This window comes from Podarcis gaigeae (assembly GCF_964106915.1).
Source record: "Podarcis gaigeae genome assembly, chromosome: 2".
Lineage (NCBI taxonomy): Eukaryota > Metazoa > Chordata > Lepidosauria > Squamata > Lacertidae > Podarcis > Podarcis gaigeae.
The window spans coordinates 88,662,381-88,689,715 of record NC_139679.1 but is presented as its reverse complement, the minus strand read 5'-3'; the positions used below and the strand labels follow the sequence as shown (position 1 = coordinate 88,689,715).

The following is a 27,335-nucleotide window of genomic DNA, read 5'->3' as shown; positions in this document are numbered from 1 at the left end:
TCCCAACGTTCATTGTATAGAGAGATCGAGATGCAGGTGTTCCTGAAGCCTGAGTGCATGGTCTGAAACATGCGAGGTGGGAGTAGGGGTGGCAGCAGAGACCCATTTTTTTCTGATTAAGTAGCATCCTGGTGAGACACCTGTGTCATTAAATGCTTGTCTCCCCAGTAGAAATTCAACTAGTAAGTTGTTTCCTGGCATGCTGGTGCAGTGGTACGTTGCACCAGAGGAATTTCCACATGTGTTGCGAAGTTTCAAAAGGTACAGAAGCCCTGCCCAGGGCAGGATCAAAAATAGATAACAGCAGTTTGTATTGCTAATATTCTCCATCCTGTGGGCTGAGGAGGAACAGGCTTGGAGACTGACTGATAACTCTGAAGAGGTTTGGCCCCAGGCACGAGTTGCTGTGTTGGAGAGGGAGGGAGATTTTCCTCTGAAGAAATATTAGCAGGCCACATAATAGGCTGCATGGGTACCTGGCTTATATTTTATGAATTTCAACAATGCAGCACTCAATAGAAAGGTTTTGTTCATTGCATTGTAATATTGGTAAACTCTCACCAGAAGCTAGAAATAACGAAGGCTTGCTCACTTTATAAAGGAAAGGCTTTTTTATTTTTCTGTTTGTGATGATTACAAACTCATCTAAAAAAGCAAAAATGACTTTTAAAATATCAATATACATTTTCTTTATCTAAAAAGCAAAACAGATAAAACTGCAAAATACAAACATTTACGGTATACACAAATAAAACCTAATTTTTTTCTGGGTTGAAGTACACTCCAAATTCTTATTCCTATACAAATATTCCTTTCTGGAACAATAAGAATGACAAACGACAACAGGTTTAAAATGTCTTCTTAAAAAATTATTCTCAAAAATTATTTTTTAAAAGGAGGAGAGTCTGGTGTCCTCTCCAATCCACGTGGCTACTCCTGACCGATGGTAGTCACAAGTGTGAATTCAAATAATAATTCCAAAATGCTCACCACTGTTTTCAGTAGACTAAAGAGGCTGTCATGTCTTATTTTTATAACTGTAGAGCCCCTGGAGATGCATTCCTTTCAAAACCGCTACAGCACAATACAGCAACAACACAAACAATGTTCTATTACAACAGTGAATGTATCAGAGCACTGCACTGACTGCTTCGAGGGGAGGTGGGAAGAGACATTTATGAACAGCCTCAGACTGTCCTTTGGTTCCTGCCATCTAACCTTGTCCTTCCTTAAAATAAGTCACACGCTCACATACACACAGACAGACAAGCATTGCCCTTCTGCAGCTGATGGTTAGCCATTTGGCAGCTCATCTGTTACCCTGTCCTTCCAGAGAGTTTTTCAACTCAGTTGCCTGGCTGCCCATAGGAAGGGGTTGGCTTCCAGCCTTAGGCCAACTTGCTTGCGCAATGCATAGGGCTCAGCAAACGCATCTGAGCTAGAAAACTCATTCAGGCCCTAACCCTAACTTAACAATATTCCAGCTGCAATCCTAAGAATATTTATAGGAAAATGAGCTCCCTTGAACATTTTGAAGAGCAGGCTGCGTGTCTGCGTATCTGGGTTCATCTTTGAGCCAGCCGGCTACTAAGTAGATATCAGTTAAGTGGATTGCAGAACTTGAAAATATCTTTTTGTGTTAAAAAAAAAAAGGAAGGGGTTAGTTTTCTTTTAGCACATTTTACTTCTCTTCCCCCCAAAAAATTAAACTGAACTTATCATGGGAATTTTCAGATCTAGTTCCATAGCTAGTATTAGTGCTGTCAGTGGAATTCCTAAGGCTATCGTTTAAAAATAAGCTACCACGTTTTATTTCCTGACAAAGGAATGCACATCTTATCATTTTTGCCCACCCCTCCAGCCTTCCATAAAGTACTAACAGGCAACCAACAGCCTAATCCACAACTTGTTCATGCTGTAGGACTGGGACTTCTATGGATTTAGTACCATAGAAGACAACGAGGCAGAATTGGCTTAAATCAAAATACTTTGGCTTAACTGAATTGCAGACTAGGCTGTCAGCAGATACTTTTAGAGATTTAGATAGAGACAGGTGGAATACACAGCTCCTTTCCAGAAGGAACTAGGAAACCAACATGTGGTCTAAAATTACATTCTTCCTGCCAAGCGTTTAGCACAATTTGGACTCCCACTCTAAATTTAAGCAAACCAATGTGAAACTGTAGAGCTTGAATCTGGATGATTTCCAAGCTTCCTTATCCATTTTCAATATTATTTAATCATACATTGGAAGGAGGTTTCAAATTCTAACCATGGCTGAGATTGAGCTCTGGACAAAAGTGGTACAGTTCAGAGACTGGCATCTGAACATTTGGTCAATTGTGTGCAGAAAGCTGGGTTGTGCTCCTGGATTTCAGCTTGGATTTGGGTTCCAACCCGCCTCCAGTCCCAAACAGATGGCATCAAAGTTTGGGTTGATCATTCCATATGATAAAACAACTTTTTCCTTTAGTGTACAGTTCTTGCAAAAAAATCAAACACTGCAAGGTAGTTCAGAACATCACTACCTTTTCCCATACAGGAAAGAACCAAGTTTTTATTCTGCACTGATCACTATTAAAAGAAAAATAATGAAGAACCATTGTGCCTCGGTGGAGATGTGATTGTTCCTTTAAAATATTATTTGAGCTTCTGTTCAGCACAGTTTCACCAGTCAATATGATTTACTCAATACAGCATGGAAATCACCTTCAGTTTATAATAGGCTAGCAACTACAGACTTCTAAAAAATGCTAGAGGAAAGGTTTTTTTTTAACTAAATGCTTTGAGTTCAGGTCCTCTCAAGCAAAGAAAGCTGTGCAAAGTTTACAACTGTCTAGTGTCCTACTGGCTGATGGATAGAGAGGCAATAATGGCTGAGGGTTGTACCCAATGGTGTCCCTCTGTAGATGGAAGTCTCTTTGATCCACTGAAGGTTTACACATACAGAAACAGGAGGACAAGCAGGGAGAAGATGCAATTGCTGCTGATTCTCCGTTCCCTCTGCAGTCCCCTAAATCTGATCCAGAGATTTGGGGAGCCCTTTGTAGTGCAGGGCAATGCAGGAGTAAGAGGGGACTTGCAAAAAACAACCTCTCGCTTTCCACTATGGAAGCCACCACTAGACAAAGCAGCCTTTTGCCAGTCAGGAGAGGTACAACTGGATACAACCCTGAAACACTTCTTGCCTCTTTGAAATTGTTTCCTGGTGGCATTTGGAAGTGGAGACCTGCTATGTATATTACTCAGAAGCATGCCCCATTGCACATGATGGTGCTTAACCTCCAAGTAAACATGGGTTAAGGTCACACCATAAAGGAAAAATTACATTACTCTTTAAGGCTTAAAGCAAAGCACAGTAATTTCTGTTGCCATAGCAGCACACACCTTCTCGTTGCACAAATTAGCTGCAAGTTTCCTTCCATCAGCCTTGACTGCTCACCTATCCTCCAGCCATTCCTCTTCCCTCTGCCTCCCTAGGCCTGCCTCAGCAGCTGCCCAGCCCAGCTGTTGCTGCTTAAATAACAAAACACCCAGGTTTTTGGTTGCTCAAAACATCCATGTTCTGATTCTGATGCTTATTCTGCCTTGCGGATTCAATCTGACCAGAACCACATACATAGTTTTGAAGCAAAGTGTAAATAATGAGAATTAACTCCATTTTTTTTCTAATTTACAGTATGTATAAATATTTTGTAAATGTGTACTTCTGGTTATATTGTTATTAACTGATACCTCTCAACGAGATTGTGACTAATGATGAATTAATGCTGAAAGTTTGGAAGATGTGTCCTTCTCTTAAACAAAAGTTACCAGACAACTCTGGAAACTGCTTTGGTCAGAACCAGATCTGCAACTGCTGGTTGCAGGTGTCTTGAACGTCCAAGTGATCTGTAACTGGACATTTCTGGAATTCATCCAAATCAAGAACACTGTTTCAAGAACATGTCCCTTTTCCAAACCCACAAATCATTCAAGGTATGCTCTCATTCTCTCCCCACTTTTTTTTTTGGAAATGCAATCACTTATGTGAACAAACATTTATGCTATTCCGCCCTCCCTCCCCCATCTCCCTGAATCCAAACCAGTTCACCAACAGTTAGTCACAATACTGAATATTTAACTTCTTAGTTACAAAATAACAGATAAAATAGGCCACAAAGTTCTACAAAGTAAATTAGAAAAAAACCAGTCTTTCTTTTTTTCAATCATAAATAAGTAGAAAATACAAACAGTTGTTTACAATGTCCCCCTAACCCTGCCCCCACTCCCACCCCATGCCCTTTAATTTGGCAGAATCTACTGTTGACATTCAGATTTACCACATTCAATTTTTCAGAGATTTTGCGGTGTGAAAATGTGCTCCTTGGAACAGAAAACCTAGGGATGACAGGCTGTGTTAAACTTGATTGAGGCTTTGCTCACCCCCACCCGCCCCCAATTACACTAACTAGCTAGCATAACTTTTTAAGGTCACTGTGTATATGCCTATAAAACCCTTTCACCCTCAACATGGAAGCTACTGATTCAAATGGCACAGCTTAACCTCAAAATGGGCTGGGTACTTGTCTTCCCTAGCTGGAACTCTAAAGGCGCAGGACTGATTCTTTCTGGTTTTGTTCTGGAAATTCATCCTCCCACAATATGTGCTTAGAGTATCCCCTGGTTGATTATATTTGCACTGGGATCATCAGCTGCTTTGGAAAGCCTGAACTCATTTATTTACTTGCTTATCAAAATATACACTGCACCATATTTAGGTCAATGTGCACCAGGGAGAGTCAAGGGAATTCAGTTAAGATCTGCTTCTGGCCTAACTCCTCATTGCTTCCCAATAGCATGAAATAGACCTGTGCTTATTAAATTGGAGTCCTACTTTGGCTAGCAATGAGGCTTGGATGAGAGAGGTCAGCTTTCCCTTGGCTGCCTTAGCCCTCCAGGTTAAGCTTTTCAGCTGGTAGGGGCTAGGATTTGAGAACTATGCTATCATGTCATCACATATTATGGAAGTGTTTGGCTTAAGGCTCTTCCAGGAGGATGGTCACTGGAAAATGAAAGCCTTGACCCTGACCACCTGTGTGTACTCAAAGTTCAGTTCCCTCGCATAAAAATAAATTTGAGACTCTTACCTTAAAAAAAAAAGTCAGCTATACAAGAAACTTGAAATAACTGTGCTTTGGTCCTTTTTTATTTAAAGTTGTTGTTTCCATTTCATATAAAACCTGACATGACTTAGCAAGCATTTGTAAAGCCAATACGCTGTGGCCAATGAGAGCATGGGACACACGTAGACATTTTCTTAGGTTTTCTTTTTTCTTTTAAAAAAATGTAATTAGGAATGTTTTTAAATACTGGCTAGGTTCCAGTTTAAACTACAGTATCTGTCACTGACAGACTAAACTGGCTACAGGTACTCAGGTAAAGGCTTTGCTGCCATTTCTGGCTTACAATCCTGCCCATATTGCATTTAGTGCCAATACTCACTTAAAAAGGGGCACCGCCTCCTCCAAGATCAATGCCCATATGGGAGGGTCTAAGAGCCTTTATCCAACATCATCTCTTATTACCTTCCATAAGAACCAGGGCTTGGTCAAAACTGAGGTGAGATTTCCAGAAGCAAATCCTTATTCCTGAGGTAAGTGGGAAAGTTCTGTATGCTTAGTTCATTGATGAAAAATCTTGTTCAGATGTTTCATGCCTCATCCAAACTAAAATGCCTTTGTAGCTCATTTCATCTTCTTGTGCTTCCTTATCTCCATACGATACAAATGATAACTCTACTTAAATGCCTGTGAGGATCAGGATCTAAGTCTGCCTCCTGCATCTCCTTCTTTCTCTCACACTCAGCTGCACGTCCTGAATAGTCCTGTGCTGCAGTAGCTTCCTCAGCAGTGGGTCTAGAGGTCCATTTCAGGTTTTATAGTGACCGATATGCTACTACGCTGCTTTGAATGATACAGGCCCAACACTCCTTTCTGTGAACTAGAAATGATAAATTTTGGCAAGTTTGGGGTTTCAAAAATGCTTTAGAATTGCACAGTGCTTTTGCAGCATCCTTGCAAATGCTGCACTTCTATACGTGCTCTTTGACAGCAAGCTACCTTTCTAAGAAAATTCAAGTCAAAGCCAGATCATTTCTCGAGTACGGCCTGCGGAAGACGGGCCACTCCCCACATCACTTTGCTTCAGTCCACTCCACCAACCTGTTAAGTTACTCTCGTGTCTCAAAAAGTAACCCAAGAAGGGATCTGGGACACATGGCGGCTTCTCAGAGAAACCCTTTTATACCAACAATAGTAGTAGAGCAACACAAAGGTCTGCATGTCTTTCTCAGAAGTCTACATATAAACTCTGCCTGTGTTGGGATATTAACACAGAACTGGCTTAGGGAAGACGGGACTCGTGGGATGTAGAAAATGGCCCTGAGAGGGTACTGCCTGGCAAAATGCCACCCAAGCAGGAATGACCTTGCCACCCTCTTGCAGGCTTTTCGCACAGAAACCGTACTCGGGAGATGGCTGCTGCGTGGATTGTTCCCTTGGTTCCCAAATGCTCCCAATTCCCACCCCATATTGCAGCTTTTCCAATTACAAGCACACAAATATATATCTACAATCTCTCTATATTTTACATGGACCACAATAAGCATAAAAGCATGTATCCTTTCCTGCTTTAATTCTCCCCACTTGAACCAGAGGAAGATAGTGCCACACCTTTGAAAACCAGTTTCTTAAAACAACATAAGCATTAAAAAAGCAAATGCCTCCAGTGAGATATTCACTTTCTTAAGTTTTGGTTTTACCCTGTTCGCAACCACACCAGCACCTAAAGAAATTTGAAACGTGTATATGCATATATTTATATGTTGTATGTTGGCATAATCCTATATATGTTTACTCAGAAGTAAGTCCCACTGTGTTCAATGGGGCATAATCCCAAGAAAATGTGCATAGGATTGCAGCCCATGTATATATTGCTGGCAAGAAAATCAACTCAAGTGGTAAAGTGGTATCATGAATAGGCATTAGATAGATATGTTGTGTGGAGAGAGAGAAAATTAGTAAATTCCTGCAGTGTGCCTAATTTGATATGAAAGCTCTGCCTCTAAATAGAGCGAGAGGCATCCACTGTGATTTACTTTACAAAATATTAAAAAATAAAAACTGAACACACAAAAAATAACTTTCTCTGTGAGAAATAAAAATAAATCCTAGTGCAAATATAAAGCTCTGTAAACCTGGTCCTATGAGAGATTCTATGGTTAGTAAACGGCAGTTTTAAAGCAGGCGTCTTCCTCTCATAGAGAGAGCTCACATCATTGTCTCCACGATGATATGAGTTGGCTTGATCAGTTCTCCATTGGCCATTCCAGGAGGGCAGAAGGGGGCAGCGCTCTCTGTTTCTTTCTCCCACCGAGTTATCTCACGAGGGGCAGCCACTGTCTTCACCCTCTGGAAAGAGAGAAAGGGAAACATGGTATTTGAAAAGGCTTCCAGATCATTATGGAGTGAAAAATTGGAGTGAAAAAGCCTAACTTTACGGATACATGAATGTGGGCAGAGTTCAATGTAAGGCTTAGCAGGATGCTTGTGTGCACAGAATGGGGTGTGCTCGAGATTTTCTCTCCTTTCCTTATAAGAACATAAGCAAAGCCCAACCAGATGCCCCCTAAACCTGTTCTGGGGGCTTCCCCAATGCTCCAGAGCAGATTGGAAGGAAAGGGCACGTGGGAAGAGGAGATGGAAGCATAATTGCATGAATGGACCTTGTTCTATGCACACAATTTAGTGGAATCCAAACGTGTATGACTGAACTGGCAGTGATGACCAGAAAAATATCACCGGCAGGGGCGAGGTGGGGAGAGGTTATGGTAGATATGCATCAACTCAGCCTCCAGCAGCTGTAGAAAGAAACTGAATATCATACTAGGAATTGTTAGGAAAGGGGCTGAAAATAAAACTGCCATTATTATAATACCAATACCTATGATGTAGCACACTTGAAATAGCACACTGGGTCATACTCAGCAAACGCATTGCACCAGCAGAAGCTAGTACAAGGATTCCCACATTAATTCCTTCCTCCTCCTGTGCTGTTCCCAAAACAGCTCTGGAGGGTTGGGGCAACCCCCAGAAAAGATCAGGTGGGGGGCACAAGGGAAGAAGGTCCTATCATGCAAGGAAAATCCTTGTGCTGACAGCACCTTAGCAGTAGCACTGCAATGAACACAAGCCAATGCCAACAGTTCTGGTTGCTGCATCTCAAAAAAAAAAGGGGGGGGAGGAATATTGTAGAACAGGAAAGGGTATAGAAAAGGACAGCTCCGCTATGTGGAAAGATTAGAACACCTGGGGTTTTCTGGTTTAGAAAAAAAGGTCAGAGAAGACATGACAGAGTTGTGTAAAATGATGCATAGTGTGGAAAGAGAGGAGAGACCTATCTCTTTCACATTCACACACACACACACACACACACACACAGTCATCCAAGAGAACTTAATAGGTAGCCTGTTTTCAAATATTGCATTTTAAATGGATGTAACCTGTCCTGGGACCTTATGGTGAAGGGTAATTAATAAACTGAATAGATTTGGCCCAAAGGAGATGGAGTATTTCTTCTTACAGCACATTGCTAAGTGAGGGAATTGGCTGCTGCAAAATGTCAGCGGCAGTGGCTGCTGGCTTTTAAAAGGGATTAGACCAATTGATGGAAGGTAGAGCTATCAGTGGCTACCCATCACGATGCCTGTATGCTTCCTCGGGATCAGAGACACCATGCTTCTGAGTTATTCAAGTCACTAGTGAACAAATGAAAGAGGGCGCTGCTTGTGGGTTTCCTGCAAGGATCTGACTTTGGGGGGGGGGGAAGGGGGGTGTTGAAATACCCATGCCTTTGGTATGATTTGGCAGGGCTGCTCTTATGTATTCACAGTTCAAATGGCAAAAAAATGTTGGTTCATGACCATGAAGTGGATTTAGTTTGAACGTCCAAGCCACTGCTCATGAGAAGAGATGAGATCAGAAAACTGATTTTGTTACTGGGAGAAAGTGTGATAATGCAAAGAACAAGAAGGCAACACAGAAGAAAGGTTTGGGGGGAAGCTAGTGTGAGTAATATGCAGTGAGCATCACTTGGACCTGAGGTACTGATAAGTTACTGCTTCCACTAGGTGGCTCTCTTAACTCAGTAGTGCAGCTGATGCAGGCCAGATCCTTCCACACAGCACACTATGTAGCTAGGATGCCCATCTATGGTGCAGCACCTGGAAGGGAGTCTGCACACTCAACATGTGGACCCCACAGGTGGACCTTCACGTCTTTACTAGGGCTCTTGTCAAAGTACAATCATCAAAAGCTAGGCTGACGTGTCTGAGATTCCAGTATAGAAACTAGGCAGAGGACTGCTACTCATGCAACTCTTATACTCAGGCAAAATAGTAATAGCGCAAAATAGATGATTCCTGGATTTATTTAAAAAGGATAAATATTTGAAGCTTGCCCCTTTAGAAATGTATGAAAATAGAAGTTCTATACTGGGGGGAAAGCCTGCTACACAATGAAGGAATTAGTAAGTTAACTGTATTGACACCTGATTGTAAACTATTTATTAGAATGAATATATTTGAGTGTTGTTATTTAAAATACATGTTGTTTAAAAATGGATAATTAATTAAAAACATATTAATAAAAAGGCCTATATTATTGCCTGATTACTGTTTCTGTGCATTTGATTATTACAGTACCAAATGCTTGCACACTTCCTATGTGATAGAGTCTCCACATTTTATACCTGGGTATCTCCACTCCAGTAAGTACAATTGCAAACAAGTCCCTTTAAGAAATGGTGTGGATGTTTGGGCTAAGTAAGGTCCCAGGTTGGAAAAGGTTGGAAATTACTGTACTGGCTTAGAGGAATCAACTTGGATAGAGAGGGCTTTGTGGTTTGTAAATGGACACCAGTTCTTTTAGCAAATATTACAATCCCATGCATTTCTAACTTTGCTCTATACTGGCCACGTTCCAGCTGTCCAGAAGCTAAAATTATTGAGCACCTGTATTCTTTTCCAGAATGTAAATATGACTAAAGCAACAGGCATCATATTTAATTGCACTGAACCTTGTCCAGTTCAACAGAGGAACTATGCTATGCCCTGTTTTAAGCATTGTGAATGCACCAAAATAACAGGGCCTGTAAAATTGCCCTATCCGTTGAATGAATGACCAGGAAAATTTTTGTAGATGTAGAAATGATGTATGTGCGCTGGAAATAGCCTGGATCCTGCAGCAAAGCACTGAAGCTGATGCTGGGAAGGCAGTTTCGGAGAAAAAAGCCTGTGAGGGCCAGTGTGCATTCTCATGTGCTTCCAGGTTGTTGACTTACCTCAATGAGAGAGCCATCGGACTGTAGAATACGGATAAGCATTACAAGCGGGATGCAGACCATAGAAGAGAGGGCAAGAATCCACCCCAGGCCAATGGCCCACTGAGGATATATGTACACCTTGTTGTAGGTCAGTGGTGTATACTTGGCCAGAGAAAAGATAAAGCACCCCTGTATTAGGAAAAGAAACAAAACAAAACAGACAGGTTGAAGATTTGTTGGAAGAACTGTATGCACCTTTCTGCTACTAACACTAGTAGCTGCATGGATTTACAGTATCCAATGAATGTACAGTCTATAGGAAAAACACGAGCTTGACAATAGATAAGCTTGACAAAGGTTGAGCTTCTGCTGTAGTTTTTGCAGTTGTTATTTGCTTTCATGCCTAACTCTGCACATGCCTAAGTGTGTGTTTACAAGAAGCTGTGGAGTGGGAGAAAATGAACATTCTAAAAGCTTTCTCCACTTCCTTTTTGGAACTTGAGATTCAGAAAACAACATCAACCTCATTCCTTCCTTTCCATTAAGTACAACCCCTTAGCGCTTCCTCTGCCCCTGGAATCACACTGCTAGAGATTTTGGTAATAATTGGTAATAGCAGGGGTAGGGGATGCCAAATTTGTTCTGCATCCTTTCCCCATTCAGTAAGAGTGTTGTTTTGTTGTATATGCTGTGCAACCAAAAGTGAAAAAGTGTAGCATGCTGCACACCAAGCCTTCTGGCAGCTGTGTTATGATGGGGTGGGGGAAAGAGGTGACAGGGAAATAAGCCCTGTGTACAGACACACCACTGGGAGTGCTGGCTACTCCTGTGCTGCACTACTATACACCAAAAAGAACAAGAAGGCTTTGATGTATTCATCGTAGCACTGCCCTACTTCTTTTCACTTGACATGAATGCTTCCACATTTTAGGCTTTGTGTAATATGCAGTGCAATCTTGTTCATGTTTACTCAGAAGCAGATCTTGCTGTGTTCAGTGGGGCTTTCTTCTTGCCTGCAGAGTAAGCCATCTCAAAATACTAGTATTATAGATCCACTTCTCTCTCAGGCTTCCTGTGTGCTAAAGTATATAAAGTTTAACTGAAATAGCTTGAGCAACCATCTAATGGCAACGGCCCATCACATTCCAATGCCTTCAAACAATGCTTGATTACTGTTCTGCTTACTGCATGTTTATTTATAGAATTTATGGCCTGCCTTTTGCTGCAGATGCCCTCAAGGCAGCTTACAAAACTGAAAGCAGCAAAAATGCAGCTCTACGCAGCTACCAGTAAGATAAAAACCCTTCCACAGGCCACTTTGACAGCTGAGTAGGACAGCCAGGTGACTGGAAGTTCAAGTAGGGACTGCAAAAAGAGGCACTAGAAGCACACTCTAAAGGCGTTCATGCTTCTTTTTTCGCAGCTCCAGTTTCAACTTTCACGTTCTGAATTCAAGCAGTGGCTGCAAAAGAAGATTCAGGAGTGTGCTTAAAAGTGCACTCCTTAGTCTTCCTTTGCAATAGAATGGACTTTGCCTAGAGAAAAAAGGTCATTAATAGAGTGCCAGGCAAATAGGCACATAGCTTGGAGTTGCTTCTGGATTCATTGTTGTTTCTTGAGGCTCAGGCAGCTTCAGTAGCAGGGGGTGCCTTCCACCCTGTGATCCTCAGATGAAGGGCGGTACAGAAATTATTATTATTATTATTAATGATGATGATATCTGGGGGTGAAAATTTCATCATTTGGGCACCCTATAATACATTAAAAGCCATTTCTGTTAGCTGCAGCAGAGTGGTCCACAGGAAAGCCTCTGAAAAAGATCTAAATTGGTAGGCAGGTTCACGTGGGAGAAAGATGGTCTTTTAGATTCCCCAGCTGATGGTTTTACATGCAAAAGTCCAGCAGTTTTATGTGGGCATGGAGAAAAATGGAATACCAGTGGAGATGTTTTAACATGGGAGCAATTCCTTTACACATTATACATTTTTAACTCAGTATCTTAACTCATGAAGCTACTGTTGGAGAAGATGAGGAGTAAAATAATAAAGCAACAAAGTCTACTACAGATGCAAAACCATGTTTTAGCCAAGCTGTTTCAAGCACTCACCACACAGAGAACTGGTGTGATTATAATCCAGCTCCACTTCATCCAGGGACCGGGCCTGTAACCAATCATATCTTCAATGGCATCGTAAAAATTATCAGCGCCTAGAGTTCGACAAAAGGGAAAGGGAATGTTACTGGACTGGATGAGATGCCTGCTTTGGCTCTAACCTCATAATGGGAGCTATGCCACATTTTTTAAATTCTTTTTTATTAAATGCAAAATCAAGTGTAGAACAAAACCATCACAGAAAACAGGTACCAAAAAGGTGGGGGCATTTCAAACCTTTATTATAATAGAAATTATAACAAGTTTCTAAAAATATCAACATGGATATGACTTAATTTCCAGGGGGATGAGCTGCAGATCCAGCAAACCATAGTTTTATTGCATTATCCACAACCATTTATAGGCTGGGAGGGCTAGGACTAGGGAGACAGGCTATGTTTAACATAAACACTATCATACCAAACAGAAAGAAATTTGTTCTTTTTTTTACCTCAGTAGGGATGATTCCCACACTTATGTGCACCAGAGTTTTGAAATAAAAAGTGTGTTTTCAAGAAACCTGAAAAGAGTGCTGAAAAACCCACACCTTCTATCTTACTGTTAAAACAGTGATTCTTCCCCAGTCTACTACTGGTCCAGGATTTTTTTTTCAGCCTTAAAAGTTAAACTTATGCTTTCTCCTTCACAATGGGATTCAACTAAAAAGACACCACATTGTAAAATTGATGGCAAGCCAGACCCATTCAGAGTTGGCTATGTAGTGCCGAAGGCAACAGAAGTTGCACCGCCTTCCCTCTGAAGTTCCAGACCACTTCTAATGGTGTCAGCACAGGCACAGGCAACATCTGCACTCAGATGAACATGCAAAGTCTATCTGGGCAGATGCTCCCTGTTTGCTGCACAGCAGCACTTTCATTGCCACAGAGCAGCATAGCAAAAGGGAACACTGGTACAGGGGCCAAGCCCCATTAACTTTCCTCTCAAAAAGCCCACCCATGCCTTTTCAATTGCCCCCTGAAAATCTTGCTTTTGGAAAAGGGAGATACTTTTTGAAAATTCCCCAAACCAACCACCGCATCCTGCTTGATTCAGCCAATGTCTCTCGCAATGTAATGTGTATTATAAACACTACTTCATTTTTCAAGGCTGGGACTCAGGCTCACTTCCTAAGAAAGCCAATATGTTGTTTCAATTAGGAAAGTGATTCTTAGCTTCACATTCACCAACTCTGTTCCCATACAGCAGGGACCTCCAACTCCCAATAGACTGCGATCTACTCACAGTATTAAAAAACTGGCAGTGATCTACCCATTGTTGTTGGATGGGCCAAAGTTGTCGAGCTTTTTTGGGAAAGGCAAAGTTGTTGTTTTATTAAAGATTTTCACAGTTGTTCAGCTTCCTCCTCCCCTTTTTTTTTGGGGGGGGGAGGAGATCTCTGAGGGGCCAAAGATCTACCAGGAACACCTGGTGATCTTCCAGCAGATCACGATCTACCTGTTGGACATGCCTGCCATATAGCAACCTTTTTTTTCCTGTCAAGGACTGCATCTCAGGAAGCAAAGTAAGAAAAATTATATTTGTCACTTAGACCCCTATTTTAGCTCGACCCCTATTTTAGCTCTGCCTCCCTCACAATCCCAACTCCTGGGATCCAGGAGCCTAATCTTCCAAGACCCTGCAATGTTTAGTTGTTCCTGTAGGAAAAATACCAGGCCAGATATTTACAACTTACTCACCATAAACCCAGGCTACAGCAATGCATTCAAAGAATGCAACCCACAAAAGGCATACACCACTAGCTGCATAGTAGTCAAAGAGTTGAAACACATACATGCCACCCTGAAAAAGAGCAAGAGAGAAAAAGAAACAAGTGCTATTAATAAACCACAAAGAAAACCTGTGGCAAGCAAGATGACCTTCATCCCTATCCTTCACATCTATGACTCACTCTGGAGAAGATTACTCATCTGCAAATACAACTGTCAATCAACTGTTGGGGAGTTATAAGCACATGCTGTTGTCCTCCTCAGAACATGCACTTATTTCTTATGTAGAAGGCATTTTTGAAAGAGATTGTGATTGGCCAAAATTAAGCCATTTAGCTTGTTCTACTCCAACACTGAGCTATTTCCTTTCTAAAGGATAGTATTTTAGGATGGGCTCTCACAAGAAAAATATGGTGGGAGAAAACAATTGGTGTTCAACGGAAATTGCTATAACAAGACCAAAATATATGGAAGCAACGCTTATCAAGGAGCTTCCTCATATATGGGCTGACACTGCTTTTCCCTTAGCATGATATTTTCCTTTCATGCACTGTATTTCCCTCTGCTCCATTTTCTAGCACCTTCTATAAGGCTCTCTTGTAAGGGTAAAGGGACCCCTGACAGTTAAGTCCAGTCGCGGACGACTCTGGGGTTGTAGCGCTGAGGGAGCCGGCGTACAGCTTCCGGGTCATATGGCCAGCATGACTAAGCCGCTTCTGGCAAACCAGAGCAGTGCACGGAAATGCCATTTACCTTCCCACCGGAGCGGTGCCTATTTATCTACTTGCGCTCTGACGTGCTTTTGAAGCCCCAAATATAATGAGATAGGCTTCAACCTGCACCATTTCCCACATGTTTCACATCTGTCTAGCTTTGTTTACTCCAGATCTACAGCACAACGGAGCACGCTGTCTAGGTTCTTCTATAAAAATAAGCTTGGGGAAAATGCAGTGCTGTTTAAAAGCAGGACTAATAATACACAGGGCTGCAACTGGCATGGCCTTACATTGACACCACTGGAGAACTTAAGAGAAATGAAAGCTTTGGATAAATCAGTTCTCAGCTGTTCTTTCTGCTTTAAAAAACAACAATGACAACAACAGAGTAACCGTTTTATAGAGCCAGGCTCCTCTCTTAGGTACCAATGCTCAGGCCAAACTATTTGTATATCCAGCCCAGTACTGTTAGCTCTGGCTGCTACCAGCTCTCTGAAGCTCTAAGAAGGAAAAGTTCTCCCAATTTTATTTTAACTGGAGATGCAGGAAATCAACCTGGGCCCTTTTCACATGCAAAGCCTGTGCTCTGCCATTGAACTGCGATTGCTTCCCTCTTGCACTGTACTATTTGACTTCACAGAATGAAAGCAAAACCCAAGCAAACCCACACCAGCTCGTCTCACTTACTTCAGTCACCATAGATAGTCCCAGAAGATAGCTGACGAAACATATTATAGCGATGAAGATTTCCCGTCGGTAACCCTTCCTTAGGAAGGATGGGTACAGATCAACTAATGACGTGATCTGTCCTTCAACTTCAACAAACTGGCAGAGAAGGAAAGAAAAAAGAACCCTGAACAACTGCCATGAATGTGTTCCATTCTTTCATACAAGGCATGCCTTGGAAACAGTGCTGGCACTCTCACTGGAGAAGCTGAATCCATTTACTTGCTTAACCTTTCAACAAGTCAAGGTTACAGCCTGTGAGTGGTGTCTAACTGGGGTTTTGCACTTAGAATGTCCTCCTTCCAAGTATTTAAAATTAAGTCCCTATCTTCTTCTTTCAGTTTATTATGCATGGGGGTATAAGCCATTTTCTTTACACACATAACATATATTTGTTTCTGCTAACGAGCAACAGCTGCACTAGTACTGTGCTCTGTAAAGCTAACTCACAAGCTAATATATTAAAATCTTTCTTTAACCCAGGGCCTTAAAATGCAGTACACTTCCAGCAGTTTTTTCTTCTTCTGTTGCAATACAACTATAGTCTAGCTTGCTCCTAAGCTATTCTAGCATTCCAAAATCCTGCCTGACAGCGCTCCAAAAGCAAACAAAACATTAAGTGCTCCAATTAGTTTTAATTATTCTACACAGTGAGAAATGACTTAAAATTACTAGGCAACCCTCAATTTACATAAGTACTTGGTTGCAGAACCACAGCACCAAGCATGTTTTAACATTCAATTTGGAAGTGATTAAAAGTCACTCACTGGAGTTCAAAGATTAAGCACTAAAGAGCCATTTAGAACAAATGGAATGCTTTGCCAATTTAAGAGATCAAGTGAGTAACAGCCAGAGGGAAAACTCCACTAATCGCTGCTCATATGAGAGGTTTTGAATTCAGTAAACTTTCTGCCCCGTCAAGTAGATTTATTTAATGTTAAAGCTACTTTCCCAAGGAATAAATAGAACCTTGTTAGTTTAAATTCTTAAACCAACTCAATGAAATACCCCCTAAATCCCTGGTACATCTGTGCAACTAGCAATAGCCTACAAATTATTAACAGATTTATTTGCGTCATATAAATAGGTCTCTTTGGGGAGGCGGGGCAGCCGTCCATTTCCTCAAGGAATAACACCACCACCAATGTGTACTACACATTTAGTCTAACTGTTTTAAAAAAGAGCTTATCCATGGTTTCCGTTTTCAAGGGTGCTGAACTGTAAGAGACCTTATGAAAGGCAGGACATGCAAGGGTACTCAACCCCACATCCCAAGGATGGCTTTGTCCCTTTCTGATTTAGCTGAAAACTTCCTGAATAACTTAATTAGCCACTTCATACACTTTAAAACAGTGCATAGGCTAACACTGATTAACAGCTGTTATCCTTTCTCTGCTAGAGAATGAAGCAATCCTTTTCTGCAACATTTATGATGCATTTGACCCAGAGCAGAAAATGCAACAAACCCAATTACATTGTTAAATTTTCCATCATACAGTATGGATGCTGTGTTTGTTGCTATGGTTACTCACCTGGCTGTCCAGGCCAAGCAACAGAAGCATAATAAAAAAAAGAATAGCCCAAAAAGTTGGGAGTGGCATCATGGACACAGCTTTCGGATAGGCAATAAAGGCCAGGCCTGGACCTAAAGGAATAAAGGGAGAGAAAGAGGAGAAGACATAATAAGTAAGCAGCTCATTCTCAAAGGCAAGACCCCCTCTGCCTCTCCAGAACACATGCTTGATTCGATTCAGATAAACCAAAACCCAACTGAAGATTCCAGAATGGAATTCACTTGGATCCTTTATCTGACAAAGAAGCATGCATTGCTAGAACAGGAACTCCAATAATCAAATTCAAAAGCCATTGTTTATCCACTATCAGTCTCAGCATCTGCCTCAACATGCCAAGAATAGGTCAAACTCTACACGCATCATGCAGAAAGTGAATAAGATAGAAGATGAGCAGCTGGGCTTATGGTGTAAATGAGACATAGTTATAGGATGACCGGTTCCTGTGCTCCTTTACGAACAGAGGAGGGGGGAAATGCCATACGTGTTCTCTTTGTTTTCGCAACCCCCAGCCCTCCTTGGACAAATAAAACCAACAAAATAGCCTTCAAGGGTTTGGGATTTGTGCTCCACAGGCCAGATTTGGAGCTGTTATACCTCTCCACAGTTCTATCAATGCCAACAAAAAGCATTTCCATACCACAACAAAGGAAGTCGAAAAACTGACTTGACTATCTAATCAATCCTCCGTCCCTTCCTATGAAGGGGTTGGTAGCTGCATTGTGTTAATGGCTTACCCAATGTCTATAATGAATCAATTTGCTGCTATCAGTAGGCAGTATTCTTTTAAGATACAAAGCAATAGCTGCTGTTTTTTCATTCTGAAAACAAGCTGGTGGCTGAAATAAGGCTAATGTCCCTCAACTAGTATTGTTAATAATCATTGGTAGATTATTCCATATCTGCACTGTGGATGAGCCACTAGAAGCCAAAACCAAGCTCATTTCCATGGCACGTGACAGTCATGCATACAATGAGATGAGCTTTCAGTTTATATTGGTGACACTTATTCAGGTGCAATAAAGAATCATATAGGGATGAAAAAGCCAAAAAGCGCTATTGTTTATGTTTAAAGTATTTGGGTAGTTTTAAAGATGACTGAAAATATTACATCAACACTTTTCATACAAGCTTTTGTTTAAAGAAAATACACTGGCATTCCAGTTTATAGCTCTACTTTGTTTTTCTTCCTTTATCTGTTACAAAGTACAGCAGAAGAATTCTCTCCACAGATTAGTCCTTGTCACTCACCACTGAATGCCTCTGCTACCTTCCATTTTCCATGCCATTAAACTGAATGGAAAGGCAGATCGGTGCAGCAAAATGAAAAAATGCTGGCACCCCAATCCTGAATCTATGGTCTTCACCTCAGAAAAAATAGTTGAGCATAACCCAATAAAATAAATGAGATTTAAGTTAGACGTGCCCTTGATTTCAATGGAAATTAAGTGCAGCCACTTTTCTCTGAATTGGTGGCACTGGGGCAAATGCATATTTAAGGTTATTTAAGGTCATGACAAACATCTCTTGCTGGGTAAGGAACAAAATGTACAAATGGATCTTATCCACATTATTCCCTCTTGTGAACCAACTGCTGTGACTGAATACATTATTTTAAAAAAATAAAAATTGCATCAGTCAGTTATTTAGGAAGGGAAATAGAACTGAATCCAGTTCCTCTACTTCCCCTTGAAAATATTTTAACTTTTTTAAAAGAAAAAAAGGGGGGAGACTATGCTCACCTCAAGCTGTTCTATGCATACAGAGCTAAAAAGTACTGGTTTCCTGCGCTTATCTCTCAATGGAGCTCACTATGGCCAACTATTGTATCCTGCAGTTGCTTATCTGCTCAAAAAGTTACTCAGGCTGATTCTCCTACCCACATGTACTTGGAAGTAAGTCCGACTGAACTAAGTGGGTATAAATTAACATCAGCCTTAGCCACTTTTTCATTTAAAAAAGTGCTGTGTAAGACTAAGGCATCAAACATTTAAATCTGATGGCTACAATCTTTCAACAGACTGACAAGCACATGCTTACTCAGAATAAAACCTGCTGTGTTCAGTGTGGTTTGCTCTCAGATATGTGTGCACAGGATTGCAGCCTTAAGCAAGCTTAAGCTAATTGAAATCAACAGGGTTAAGCACTGCATTGGGATGTTAACAGCCATTCCCAGCTCCCTCATTTTCCTGCCTGCCTGCCTTGAAGAACTAGCCTTGTTTCTTAAATAAAGAAAAATAAAATTTGAGGGAATATACAAATCTCCACTGGCATTCCTCACCACTATTAAAATGGCACTATAGGAAGAAAAACCAATCTGTTTGACAATATGGCACGGCAAAATCACAGTACAAGTTTTCCCCACAGCACCCGAATGGGTGACCTTTGCTGCCTGAGGTGTGCATTAATATTAGGGTAGTCACAGCCTTTTAACGGCTTCACATCCAATGCCGATGCACATTTCTTGCCTTTTCAAGCTGTTTTGAACCTCGCCAAACCTGCACTCACAGAGAAAAATAAAATGTGTATAATGGATATGAGCAGCAGAAACCTCTGGGGTTCTACAATACCCTTTTTACTAGCTAGTTGCAGAAATTGCTGCCAGCCAGTCTAAGTGCTATCGTTTTAAGTAAGTTCACATAGACTACAATGAAAAGAGCATTTGGTCTAGCACGTCTGGGCTTCGAAGGCATAATTTGAGTTGCTGTGCTTCCTCAGGTGTTACAAGGCAAGTCCAGAAAAGTATGCATGTTTTGTTCGAAAGTAAATGAGATAAGGACATGTTGTTCTTTTAATGCACGTGTATCCCAGGGAATTATGTGTAGGAATCAATCCACTGTTTCCTGTATATGGAAGTGCTCTATGCACAAAGGTAAAATATGTTGGGAGGGCAGGAAGGGTACAAAAAGGGGGACTCCTTTCTTCCTAGTTTCTATACAGCCTTGTCATGGAAAGCAATGGCCCTTCACTAAAATATACACGGTGCAATAAAACTCAAGGCATATCCTAGCACAGCTATAATCTCTTGAGGTCACTTGCTGTGGGTCTATGGAGCTTTCGGCGATCATATCTATTCGGAATTTGATTGAAGCAAATGGAGAGCGACCACAGAGGTTCATATATTTATAAACTGTTTGCATCTCGCATATTTTTGACTCTGTTCTGGGCATTTCTTTTAAACTCAATTCCATTTTATGTTTCTGCATGTTTTCAATTCGTTTCAAACTGTCACACCCATTGAAATAAATTAAGACTTTGTCTCCTGAAATGCTGAGTAATTTTACTTTTCAAAATATCTCCTTTTGGGGGGAGGGGGAGAGGGGCGGTTGATTTGGTTTGTATTACTTTGCTCACACACTGGGTGGCAGTGCCCACCATCACTGCCACCGACACCATCGTACCTGACTCTGCCACATCAGCAATGTCCACCCCTTGCTCTTGTGCCATGAAGCCCAGGACGGAAAAAATTGCGAAGCCAGACACAAAACTGGTACCACTGTTCAGGCATCCCAGCAGCAAACAGTCCCTAAGTCACACATATGTCATGGAGGAAGTTAATTGGAGAAAAAAATTGAACCCATGGTTCCCTACACATCAATTAGCTAACATGTACTAAACCCCTTTGGTAGGAAACTTGCCTATAGCAGTTGTATTTGTATTTATTGTAGCTCCCCAAGGAAGTCATTGCACCTAAGCAGATTGCATAGGAGAAGAAGATTTGCGTCCCAGCATCTATCCAGACCTAAAGAAAACACGAAAAGGCCCATTAGAAGGCTGCATTTTGCACCAGGACCGGCCATTTATCTAAAGCTAATACAGACTATGCAACCCCCACAATGTGACAACAATAGACGTCTCTTTAAAATAATCCGCTCATAAATGCTAGCTATTGAATGCACCTACACTGTTGAATATCATATCACAACATTTTGGCATAAAAGTGAATCAAAACGCAATCAGTTCTTTTAAACAAAAACAACAGAGCATTACATATATACAGTCCCAGTTTTGAGCATCACCCATTGTAGATCCCAGCAGACTAATATACACACAAGATACATTTCAAGATCAGTTCAGTGGTTTAAGGATCCCAGGCTTTTTGGTGGATAGCACTATGCTTCCTCCCAATACCTCTTAGGGTTTTTCTTGCTGTGGCCAACTATGTCTCCCAGTGCGCTCTGCTTAGGCCAGTGGTAGGGAACCTCACCAGATGGCAAAACACTTCCCTCCAGCCCTCTCTGTCTACCGCCTAGAACACTCTCAAGGCCATACCCTCCACCAGCACTATTTCAGATCCCCCTTAAGGGTTTTCCCTTTGTTGGAATATGTCTTTGAACTATGACAATGCCTCTTGGTTTCCTGGACGGAGGATAGCAAGGGCTGTGTGTAGAAATGAGTCCCACTGTACAAAGGTAAAAATTGCATTTGTTGCTTCATCCACTTTTGCAACTGTCCCCTCCCACCGCTGGCACGTGTCCCCTGCCCCACAGAAGGCTGCCCAGGTGGGAATGTGACCCTTGGTCTGAAAGGGGTTCCCCAGCCCTGGCTTAGGCTAACAGAGAAGAGTTTAACGAATCAGAACAATAAAGAAGCAGCAACCTCTCCCATAGCTGCTATAAATGATGTTCCAGATGGATTGTACTCAGTGGCATTTTCATCGGGCTTGTATCATAAGTTGCTTTTCATTTACTGCTCGTATCACAATATTACCATAGTCTTATGTGCATTCCCCACCCCACCCTACTTTAACAGTTTTGCATTTCCCCATTGCTATGGGGTAGAGCCTGTGGCTGACCAGATCATAAAATAAACTGTCACATAATTTGTAAGCAGTTGAAGATGGAGCAAATAAAGAAAAGAAAGTGCTATACTCCTGAGTTTTACTAAGGGTGCTATCTTCCAAACATTTGCATAGAAGCAAGTTTCTACAAAGAATGTGAAAGGTATTCAGCATTTTCCCATTTTATTTCACTGTCCTTAACTGCCTTCCCCCAAGGGCGTCCATATGACATGGACATTTGCAAATACTCACAAGTGCTCCTTACCGTTCTGTTCGCTGCTCCATAATTTTGCTGCCTTTAAGAGCTAAAGACTGAAGCAAAAATTATCTCCCTTACCTTGTCCACAGCCTAATATCAACAAAAAAGCTGAGATGCTATATTTGGACAGAGTCTACAAGCCTCAGAATCCTTCTGATATAAAAAGATATACACACATGGAAAATGCATTAACACATTAACAATAATAACCTTTTTGACAAGATACGGTGGAAAGGAATAACACCATGGAGGTAATCTTCAATTAGGTTTTGACTGCTTCAAGATTACAAGAAAATCTACTGCACCATCATCCCACTGCCCTCCTCACAGTTTGTTTACAGCATAGGAAGAAAAGTATCACCACTTCCAGTTTTTAGTAACCCACCTGTGGATCTGCTAGCCGAGAAATGTCAGGGTAAAGATAAAACTTGATGCCCGTTGAAGCTCCAGGTAAAGTGACACCACGGATTAACAGTACAAGAAGCATGATGAATGGGAATGTTGCTGTTATGTACACAACCTGGTATTAAAAATGAAAAATGTTATCACTTTTTGACAATAAAAAGCTAGAATTTTAATTGTATACGCCTAGTATTTGAGGTTACAAATGGACTCATCTCTTATCTTCAATTCTTATCCTCCTGTTTGCTCTCAGCTTTCATTATTCAGTAGATCACAGCAGGTTCCCCTTAACTGCATGCGCATATATCCATCATGACAGAGAAAGTACATTATCGGACTTTAATGCTGACTTTAATACTGGTCACATTTCTGTTTCCAGTTCCCCCAGATCACCGCTATGTCAGGCATGATTGACATGGTGCTCTCCAGCTACCATCATCTCTGACCATTGGGCTGTGCTGGTTGGACCACTAGTGAGGCCAACAAGGCAACACACTTCATTCTCATTATACAGATGTCTACAGGTGGCATTCACCACAATAATGAAGAATGTAGTATTAAAATAAATAAATCACATATACAGCAGTGAAATTTGAGTACTGGAGGTGTTCCTTCCTTCCTTAGTATGCTCAATAGAACTTATGTATTTATAATATCATCAAACACTCTTCATCAGGAGATTCACTAAAGACTGGAACTGATGTGTGGCACCCCATATAGATCACAACCACCCACTCAATAAAGAGCTGTTCCTTACTTATCATCTGAAGTGCCATAGCTCAATGGTGAACATTTTTTTGCCACAGAAGGTCCCAGATTCAACCCCCAGCACTTCCAGGTAGGACTGGGAGGGACCCCTACTTCAAAGACTGGAGAGTTGCTGCCAGTCAGTGTTGTAAACACCGAACTACTGTATCAAAGGCACCTAACTTTGTTCCTATTGTATCCAGCACAGAAAAAGGATGAACCTGGGCATGATCAACTGAGAATGTCTTGTAACACAAACTGAATAAATAGAAGGTGATGTATAAAATCAGTATGCACAAGAGATTACCCTAGCAGAATTGTACCCCTTGCTTACCTCTGAATGATTGTCCCAAAGTACATGTGTGCCTTCTGGAAATCTGCCTCAAACTTATGTTTATTTATTTGGTTCCTTTCTTCTGCTAATAGGGTCAGATGATGCCACCCAGCAATTACAGCTCTGCTACTTTAATATAGCTTTGTTTTTGTGAAATTGGTTAAGCAAGATAAAAGCTCCTGAGATGCATCTTCCTGCCTTTTAAGTGAACCTCAGGAGATTTAACAGGCAGATATCAAAGCCTGTTGCACCATAATAATTTCTGCAGCCAGTCTGATCTCTAAATGCAACACCCTTCCATATCATGCCCTGCTTTTCTTTTGGTAAATTACATTTCTCTGTGTGTAATTTTTTCCTGAATTTTTCTTCCCAAAGTATTTTGTTTTGCTTTTAAATATAATCCTTGCCTTTGTTATTTCCCCTTCTTTTCTTGCCTTTGTTATTTCCCCTTCTTTACATTAAACAAGTATTTGTAAGTAGGTTTTTTTTTGTTCATCACAATTACCAACTTTAGCTGTTACTATTGCTACATTCATTAGTCACTCCCCCCCCCCCAAGTGACTCAAACTGACTTAAAGAAACAAAACTCATCAGCTTTTTCACCCCAAGATTGTTACTGAGAAATTATTTCAAACTAAGCCAACCTTGCATATTTTGCCAATGTGAATTGTAAGAGAAATATTTTCAGTCAGAACAAACACTGAGCTATGCAAATTGCTTTTTGGATTAAAAAAAAGAGAGAGAGAGGCTGGACATTCAAATTTATGTACTTTTTTCTTTTTAAAAATGTTTAAAATGAAGGGAGACTTGACTGCTTTCTAATTATTATCATTGGGCAAGGAACTATCTTCCAGAAGTACACTGTTGACAAATGTGGAAAATCAAAGAGGCCTGGTCATCAATTCAAAGAAAAAGAAAAAATCTAAGAATGTTCAACAGCTATGACCTTGGAGAAACAACTAAAAAACAGAAGCCAGATGTTAGGAGAGTTTCTGAACTTTTTCCAAGTTTTGAGTGGGTCTAGCCAAAGAGTTCACAGAGGAAACAATGTAATAAATAAATGCATCCTTCATCCTTGGATAAACAAGGAATATGTTGAGGTGCAGTAATAAAATTGCTACCATATTTGCAGGGCTCGGTATGGCTTCAGCCACGTTGTGAATCCTGCATTACAGGGGTTAGACTAGATCATGGGCAGGCAAACTAAGGCCCAGGGGCTGGATGCGACCCAATCGCCTTCTAAATCTGGCCCACGGACGGTCTGGGAATCAGTGTGTTTTTACATGAGTAGAATGTGTCCTTTTATTTAAAATGCATCTCTGGGTTATTTGTGGGGCATAGGATTTCCCCCCCAAAAAATATAGTCCGGCCCCCCACAAGGTCTAAGGGACAGTGGGCTGGCACCCTGCTGAAAAAGTTTTGCTGACCCCTGGACTAGATGACCCTCAAGGTCCCTTCCAACTCAACAATTCTATGATTCTAGGAAAGGTTCAAAATAACATTGGGAACTTAGCCTTTGCTAAGTAAGAAGGCAATTCAATCATTTTAAGCCCAAGATGATGTGGAGAGTGTGCAAAACCACTGCATAAAACTAACTTCTGAACCTATTTAAACACTTCAGCTATAAACCTAAAGTGTATGTGTGTAAAGAGGGTGGAATTCAAAGGCAGATTATGCTCTGCTGGTATCGAACAGAAGTTAAGGCAGAGTAATGTTTTGAATTTCTCTGGCCTTTTTAACACCTCATTTTCCCTCTTATTGGAAACTATGGAGCAAAAAGTGGGGGAAAGATTGAGCAAGCTTGGAAGTTTGTTCAAGCTTTCCCCTCAGTTTGAGATGCACTGTGGGACTGAGAGGAACTTGGATCCAAAGAGAACATTTTCTTTTTGGACTTGCCAATACCAGCGCTCCAAGAAACAAGGCAGTTATAATTGCAAGGGGAGAGGCTGAGAGCACTTACTTTCCCAGTGGACTTTACACCTTTCCAAATGCAAAAGAAACATATCACCCAGACAAGGAGGAGACATAGTGCCAGGTCCCACTTGACAACACCAGGCTCATCAATTCCTGAAGACAAGCTCAATATGTTGTGCCTTAAAGGATTAAAAAAAAGGAAAGAAACAAGACAAAAGGTGTGATAAAACAAACTGAACAGCTGCTTCACAAGAACCAGTCTTTAAAAGCAGAATGATACTTCCCATGTTGCCTAAACAGATTAACTGGACACATGGGAAAGGCCCATTGTTCTATTTGTAGTCTTCCAAAGAGCTGCGAGTGATAATTATCCCTCAGCTTGTTAAAACTATTCTGTTCACTCTGGAATACTTGGAACTGAATCCATTTGTCTACAGGCAATCCTTGCTTTGCACAGGGGTTACATGCTGGACTCCTGAGCATGTTGGCGGGGCCCACGTAAAGTATTCCATTCCGCCCCTTTAGTGACATTTTCTGGTCACTTCCCAGTTTGGTGCCATGTACACGTGCACATGCTCTTTGAATCTGATGGGGCTACTCTAAAACTAATGAAAAGAATTGGTTTTTTAAAATAAAAAAATCAACCCACAAACCCACCTGTACAACTTCTTAGTATTTCTAAATTGTAAACAAATCAATCATCATTATTTTAGATAAATTTGGTTAGGGGGGGGTAAGGGAACAGGATAGCAGCCTGCTTCTATCACAGCACTATAATCACACAGACATCCATTTTAATAAGTAAACAAAACACAGAACTAGGGGAGTTGTGTAACTTCTGAAGCGTGTCCCATTTCAGCTATGATGAAGAACTGTTTAAAATAGAAATGGGGGATAATAAACTAGCTGTTCCCAAGGATCTCACTCATAAGAAGGAAAAGAGCAAAAACATTTTGCTAGATTTATGGCTAGCATCAAGTGTACATGAGCCAAAAGCGGATTTTGCTTCGTTTTATTCAGCTCTTATTAGATTTGCATGTCTGAAGCATGTGATCAGCTTCCTGAGATTTCACATGAACCAAGCCTGCTGAGTCCTAAGCACTTATAAGCTTTTGGTTGGTAGCAGGGAACAATCAAAGTTCTTGTTTACTGGTAATTGCCCCCTGCTTCTTACTGTTTCATTATGTTTGCAACCATATACTATGAAATAAAATCTTCACAACTAAGAAATCAAAGCATGTGATGTAATCCCAAGAGGTAAGACACTGGAAATAAAGCCAGATTTGCTTATCCCCTATGACTGCTGCTCAAACAAGCATGAGATTTACACAGACCATTAGCTCAAATAAGATATAATGATGGCCTCCAATGCACAATCAGCAGCACTGCTAAGAGGAAGATGTCACTTAGCATACAAAGGTGAACATTTCAATAAAGCCAACCATGCCTGAGAAGTTTAGTGTTCAGCAAGTACAACTGATAAAGATTTCAGGAAACATTCCACCTAATAAAGAGCACTTGACTTCATAATTCAAGCATTGTAACAGCTTCTAAGGATTATTTCATTCACAGTAGGACTGTTGTCTTCTGAATGTACCAAACTCAAGTGAATTAACACATGATAAAGAGGTTTACATATTTACAA

At 41.0% G+C, this 27,335-nt stretch overlaps 1 protein-coding gene across 15 annotated transcripts in view; it reads right to left on the bottom strand.

The window, feature by feature from the left end:
- Positions 1-592: 592 nt before the first annotated feature.
- The window catches only part of SLC6A6 (solute carrier family 6 member 6), a 59,689-nt gene continuing 32,946 nt past the window's right edge, over positions 593-27,335 (bottom strand). For 14 of the 15 annotated variants that reach the window (XM_083723993.1, XM_083723996.1, XM_083723992.1 and 11 more), the window contains 11 exons: positions 25,737-25,869; positions 22,679-22,813; positions 20,893-20,996; positions 20,656-20,780; positions 17,216-17,328; positions 15,645-15,782; positions 14,212-14,314; positions 12,470-12,570; positions 10,381-10,551; positions 7,315-7,451; positions 593-5,982 (listed from right to left, as the gene is read on the bottom strand). In XM_083723993.1, coding sequence (XP_083580119.1) covers positions 5,898-5,982; positions 7,315-7,451; positions 10,381-10,551; positions 12,470-12,570; positions 14,212-14,314; positions 15,645-15,782; positions 17,216-17,328; positions 20,656-20,780; positions 20,893-20,996; positions 22,679-22,813; positions 25,737-25,869 — 1,345 coding nt within the window. In that variant the 3' untranslated portion in view covers positions 593-5,897. Of the gene's footprint in view, positions 7,452-10,380; positions 10,552-12,469; positions 12,571-14,211; positions 14,315-15,644; positions 15,783-17,215; positions 17,329-20,655; positions 20,781-20,892; positions 20,997-22,678; positions 22,814-25,736; positions 25,870-27,335 lie in introns of all 15 variants that reach the window. The other variant, XM_083723988.1, reaches the window with a different exon arrangement.